Source organism: Myotis brandtii, unplaced genomic scaffold, assembly GCF_000412655.1.
Source record: "Myotis brandtii unplaced genomic scaffold, ASM41265v1 scaffold410, whole genome shotgun sequence".
Classification (NCBI taxonomy): Eukaryota; Metazoa; Chordata; class Mammalia; order Chiroptera; family Vespertilionidae; genus Myotis; species Myotis brandtii.
The window spans coordinates 582,913-589,497 of record NW_005365764.1 but is presented as its reverse complement, the minus strand read 5'-3'; the positions used below and the strand labels follow the sequence as shown (position 1 = coordinate 589,497).

Sequence of the window (6,585 nt, the reverse complement as noted above, 5' to 3'; positions counted from 1 at the left end):
TCCTATATAATAAAGAGCTAATATGCAAATGGTCATCATGCTCTCACGCCGTAATGGCTCAGACACTCAACACTGGGGAGAGAGGAATGGGGACCAGCCAGGCACAAATGAGCTCGCAAGAAAGGAATGGAGATCAGCCAGGCTGTGACCCGGGAGAGGGACAAGTCGCCTGCTCCACGGTCCTGGGCGCCTGCGGCTGCGGCCAAGGCAAAGCCGTGCGCCCACAGTCCTCTGAGGCTGTGGCTGGCCCTGGCAAAGCTGGCCCAGGTCCTGGATGCCTGCAGCCAGCCAGAAGGAGGGAAGCCTGGGTTCCAGGTGCGGGGCGAGGCAGAGGCAGTTAGGGGCGATCAGGCCAGCAGGGGAGCAGTTAGGGACGATCAGGCAGGCAGGCAGGCGAGCGGTTAGGAGCCACTGGTCCCAGATTGGAGAGGGTGCAGCCCCCCCCCTTCCTGTGCACAAATTTCATGCACCGGGCCTCTACTTTTATTAATAAAACTTGAAATATGAAAACAAATTGGAATTTACTATTGCTTTTAATGGTACATTACTAATAGTAAGTTGAATTAATAGCTTCTGTGTTTTGAAAGGAGAAATCAGTGACAAACTGGAGGTTCTTCACAATGGCCTGTTTACCTGTCACACCTGTAGCCCAGGCAGCTGTCAGCCTGCGCCACAGCAGGTTACAGAGCAGGTTTCACGAGCTGTCTGGAGAAGTGGGAGATCCAGCCGTTAGGAAAAGCTCCAGCCGGCTGCAGAGTGAGGCTGTTTCCCGTGTTCAGAGGACCCTCCCGGAGCGAGGGCTGCCTCAGACTCGGCCCGCACAGCGTTCCCCCAGTGAGCTCGGCGCCCTCGGAGTGCTGCTGAAGGAGAAGGGCAGGTGCACCAGAACTTCTGAATTCTCTTCTCTCCCAAGGCTCCTGGCCCAGGGCAGCTTTTGTGTGGGGAGAGCTTTTCCAAAGGCTCCTTAAATCTTAGCCTTTCTGATCTGGGTTTGGTATCCTAGTCGGTCCCTCCATAATCTAAGCACAGCTCACCTTTCTGGACAGGTCCCTGGTTTGCACGTGGACCGCCAGGTTCTCTCCTCTCCTTTGCTTAGACTATCCACTGCCAGAAACAAAAAGTAACACCTTTCAATGTTCACAACACCAAGTCATACCTGCTTTTTCGTCTCAGCACCAAAACTACTTCTCTAGGAGAGAATTTCGAACCAGGACACTGACTAAAATTTTAAAAAATACATATTTTTATTGATTTCAGAGAGATAGGGAGAGGGAGAGAGAGAGATAGAAACCTCAATGATGAGAGAGAATCATGGATCGGCTGCCTCCTGCACGCCCCACACGGGATCAAGCCTGCAACCCGGGCATGTGCCCTGACCGGGAATTGAAATGTGACCTCCTGGTTCATAGGTCGACCATGCCGGCTGGGCCAGGACATTGATTTTATTTGTACTATATACAAGGTTCCTGACACACTCATCCATTGGCCCGATACTTCCCGAGTGATGAGATGCTAGTTAGCAAACAGCAGGTCAGCCACTCCCAGAATCTGTTTTTGTCCGTGTCTGAGGGGAGGAGGAGAAGGTAACGACACAGCAGCACCTTGTGGCATCGCCTGTGTCTGACACTGTCAGCCTGTCATGTGTGACGGGTTTGATCACACCACAACCTGTGAGGTGGGTACCATTCCTGTCCTCAGTCTACAGTTGAGGAAACAGGCCCACGGAGGCAGCCAGCTACCTGCCCCAAGGTCCCAGGCTGGCCCCGCTGCCCTCGCTGTGCCCACGGTGGCGAAGAGCAGCAGCAGAGAAGGAGACGGTGGGGCCAGAGCAGCGGGTGCTGGTGGGGCTGGACGAGGGAGCATTTGACCAGAGACCTGAAGTGAGGTGACGAGCCGAGACTCTGGCCGGGGACTGGCCTTCCCTCATCCTCACGAGAGCTCGGTGGTTTCCTGGAGGCTGCCTGGCGTGTGCAGCACGGCCACAGGAGGCACGATGGGGACCAGCTGGCTCCAATGAAGCTGGACAGTGAGCGAAAACTCACAGGATGGAAGTGGTGCCACTCTTCTTAGCGAGCTTTGTTTTTAAAAATGCAGTTTTTATGAAAATGGTACTTATGCTAACTTATAATGGGTTTTTTTTGAATGCATTAATAAATATTAAAATTTATTTTGGTTTTAATTTCCAATACAGTGAATTCTGATAGGTAGGTAGTTAGATAAATTAGATAGGTAGGTAGATCCCTCATAAACAAATGCCGTGAGGATCTTCAGTAACTTTTTGGTGTGGCCGGTTCTGGGTGCACAAATTTGAGGATACTGTTTAGATTAGATCTGTCAGGAGGGCAAGAATGCGCGTGGTCACTTGGCTCTTGTAATAAGTCCCGGTGAGCAGCAAAGGTGACAAGAAGTGGCTGCATCTGCATTTTGTGTGCGCAGTTTTAAATGCGGTAAAATGTAGAACCATTTTAAGTGTACAGTTCAGTTGTGTTAAATATACTCGTTCATATTGTTGTGCAACCTGTTCCAGAACTCTTCTCATCTCACAAAACTGCAACTCTGTACCCATTAGACTGGTCCTGTGGGTCTGCAGTGACCTTGAAAGTGAAGCAGAGGTTTGCTGTGGGTTGGATGTGGCGTGCATGAATGTTTGATGGATGCGTCATTCATTGCAGAGCTGGCAGCTTGTTTCCCTCCCACACGCCAGTCGTGCACCGCGCTGGAGGGGCTGCAGGTGAGGCCCGGGTGCTTCTCACCGTCTCGCTCTCCTGTCGCTCCATAACAGTCATCACCTGCAGCAGAAAAGCATCATCCCCTTATGGGATGTTGTATTCAACATGGTTAAACATTTAAATTTAATTTCAGATGCTTCTGGATTGATTTGCACTCACGGGAAAGAGTCTGGGTAGTTCATTCAACAAATAGGCACTGCCTATCCTAGCTAATAAAAGAGTAATATGTAAATTAACTGTCATTCTGCTACAAAGATGGTGGCACCCATAGTGGCTGGGGCGGGACACTGGAGGCATCGCCCCGGCAACTCCAACCCAGCGTCCGTGCCCTGGCCACACAGAGAGAGGGGAGGGGCCTCGGGCCGGAGGCCAGGGTGAGGGATGCTGGCGTCGTTGCAGGCCGGGCTGAGGGACCCTCCCCTCCCGCACAAATTTTGTGCACTGGGCCTCTAGTTGGTCATAAAGTTCCATACCCTTCCTTTTAATCAGCTCAGCTAAATTGAGGAGTTCTATGGTTAATCGTATCCTGAGTTGTGATACGTTACACCTGAGATATAAGGAGAGCTGGTAACACTCAAGGTGAAAGTAGAAAGACAATGAAAGAGTTCCAGTTATGAGGTGGAGCCCAAAATGCGCTGGTGGGGCGAGCGCTCAGGGAGGAAGTGGTGGCCGTGACCCGGACAAAGCCGGGCCCAGACAAAACAGGAGGGATCAGAACTAAAAACTGATGGGACCAGGTAGCACAGTTCTCCCTTAAAAACAAAAGTAGCAGTTACGGTGCCAGCCCCTCTTCCAGTTATGGCACCAGCCCTCTCGGGTAGGGGCGGGGCTGGCTTACAAACTAGGAAATGAGATTGAGAGGTTACTCAAGGCCACTCAGAGGTCAGTTACACCTGCTCAAGGTCACTCAGTAAAGATAGAGGACGCTGGAATCTGACCCCACGTCAGCCTGACTCCAAAGTGGGTTATTTATTCTTAAACAGTTTTCAGTCAACTATTTCAGGAATTCACATTTTATTTTATTTTAATACCTTGGATTTGTAATTTTATATTCTTAAGTCTTGTCTATTTTGTGTCTTTGTAATGCTAATTTTAAATAGGTACTATTGTATTGTCATAAAGAAATAACACTTTTCTTTGTCACTATTCTGTAATAGGCCTCAAACAGTTTGAGTTTGTCTACTGGCCATCAGTCTTTCTTTTCTAATTTGTAGAGCAGAATCTGGTTTCTTCCTGGACTCATATAGTTTCTCCATTACTCACTCTGGAATTTAGAAATTCATGATATTTGGGTCTTGATACCAAACTCTGCAACAAAAAATGCAAGTGTTGCCTTTCAGACCAATGAGAGTCTTATTGTTCAGACATAATAGATGTGTCTTCGAAAGCAGTTGAGTTTAAAATACTCATTCTAGCCCTGGCCGGTGTGGCTCAGTGGGTTGGATGTTGTCCTGTGCTCCATTCCTGGTCAGGGCACGTGCCGGCTGTGGGCTCGATCCCCAGTGGGGGGCATGCAGGAGGAAGCGAGCCCCCACCTCCCCCTCACATCACTGTTTATCTCGCTTCCTCCCTCTCTCTCTCAAAATCAATTGAAAAAATCTTTTCAAAGAAAGTGATGGTGTTCTAACCTGCCTATTTCCTTTCCTTTTTAAACACAGCTAACAAGCACAAGCCCTGGCTCGAGCCCACCTATCACGGCATAGTGACCGAAAACGACAACGCGGTGCTCCTCGACCCCCCGCTGATCGCCCTGGACAAGGACGCCCCTCTGCGCTTCGCAGGTAGGAGCGTGGTTTTGTTCGCTCTTGATGCACCGGGACTGGGGGCGATGCACTGGGAACGTTTCTCACCCTTTCTTAAAGTGTCCGATGGCCGAGGGTGGTTTGTGGCTCCGGGGCACCATCCTTTTTCCTGTTACTTTAAAAAGTCGGGGCACCTGACCAAAAAGCCTGTACATGTGGTTGAAAAGCACAATATTACATCGCATTATTCTAGTCCTTGTCTTGATGTCATCAGACAGATAACACCTAGGCCAGTGTGTCTCAAAAAATCTGCACACAGCGCACCTGAGGGTCGTGTTAAAAAGCAGATTTGGATCCAGAGGGTCTGGGGGACCTGAGATTCTGCCCTTCTGACCTGCTCACAGGCGCTGCAGGTCCGCCAGAGGCAAGGATCTGGGGAACTGCAGCTCAAGGTCCTCTCGCACCTCCTTGGTTTCAGTTACCCAAAAGACTTACTCGAAACGTCAGGCAATCTTTGTAGAGGAATCCTGTGGCTCAGATTTTACTTTCAATAAATTTTTAAAGTGGAGGCATTTCACAAGGCTGTAACCTGACCACAGCGGCAGATCTGGGACCGCTTGGAGACTGGCTGTTTTGCTGACATGTAATAGCACTTTGCACTTCAGAGCGTTTCTTGCTTGAGCCGCGTGTCCATAGTAACTTCCCCGACTGACGTGAGTTGTGCCACGTCACCCTCGCCTTGCCTCAGGGTCACAGTGAATTTTAAAAGAGTAGTTGTTGCGTGGCATTTTCCAGGTCCAAATTTCTCATGTTAGTGTGTGCTGTTTGCCTGGGGACCAGTAAGAAGGATTCCGTTACCTTGTATAGATCAGGGGGTACATTACCGTATTTCACAGTGTGTACATTGAGGAAAGTGGATGTGTTTCTGAAGAGCTATTTAAACCAGTGGTCGCCAACCAGTGGTCCACGGACCACTGGTGGTCTGTGAGGTCCGAAAGGTTGGCGACCGCTGATTTAAATAATAAATTTGTTCTTCATTCCCTTCAAGTGCCACAGCCCATGTTCAGGAAAGTAACCTGAGAACCAGCTGTGCTGTGTGTCCGCGGTGGACACAGACCTCCCCAGTAGTGTTGCTTGTTGATTGGTTTTTAGAGAGAAATCCGATTGGATGGACAGGAGAGGACGCGCTCAATGCCGTGAATCCATACACAGTGATTGTGCAGCAGCTGAGATGATTTTCGCCTGCTCCTTCCTTCCCCCAAATTTGTCATCATTTTTAGCATTGCACATCGGCGTGCTCTGGAACGAATAGATTTTGAGTGTTTGTGTGTATATACTTGTACACGAAGCCTCTGCGGCCACATTTAGTTATTGCACATGCTCCTCTGTGTGAGAGTGACCGTCAGTGCTGTGTGAATAACTTGAGTAGGATTATCTAGTTTATGCTTTTGAGCAGACTTAGACATTCCTGAATTTCCCTGCATCCTAGGAAGTGATTGGGCCTTTGTACTCTGCAGTGTCAGCTGTTTACGGTCCTATGGTCTGTACCTAGACCAGCGACTGGCACTAGTTGACACTCCATAAATATTGTAGGAGGAATGACCGAGTTTGCCCAAGATCACAGCTCGTAAGTGATAGAGTCGCCTTCCCGCCAGGGGGTCCGACTCCAGCCTCCATTCGTAGGTTCACTGTGGGCTCTCCCAACGTTCTCTGTAGAACATTGGAAACATCCTGGTTCGCAGTCCTACCCCATCAGGAATGTGTGGGTAACCACCAGAGATTGCTTGTCCGTCAAACTTCTGAAGTAAGTCCATGGCTGATGTTGGCAGCTTAGTCACCAGAGTGCGTTGTAAATTGTCCCTCATCAGACCTTCGTATTGAATGCAGGGTCTTGCCCAGATTGCTTTCTTGGGGTGAAATAGGAGAGTAAAATCTTGGTATTTGTCAAGTAGTTTAGGAAATTAAAATAAGTTTCTTATTCAACCCCTTTTCCTTAATCGGCTAAAAGCCTGAGTAGAGGCGGGTAAGAAATTGTGTTGCCCATTTTGTGTACCTGATGGGGAGCTTGAGCCCCTCTCGCAGGCCACGTGGTTGCCTTCTTGACAGTTGTCCCT

General features: G+C 49.4%; 1 protein-coding gene across 1 annotated transcript in view; it reads left to right on the top strand.

The window, feature by feature from the left end:
• The first annotated feature begins 620 nt into the window (after positions 1 to 620).
• The window catches only part of CLSTN1 (calsyntenin 1), a 29,090-nt gene continuing 23,125 nt past the window's right edge, over positions 621 to 6,585 (top strand). The window contains exons 1-2 of the mRNA XM_014545451.1: positions 621 to 756; positions 4,388 to 4,510. Of these exons, the coding sequence (XP_014400937.1) occupies positions 621 to 756; positions 4,388 to 4,510 (259 nt within the window). The remainder of the gene's footprint in view (positions 757 to 4,387; positions 4,511 to 6,585) is intronic.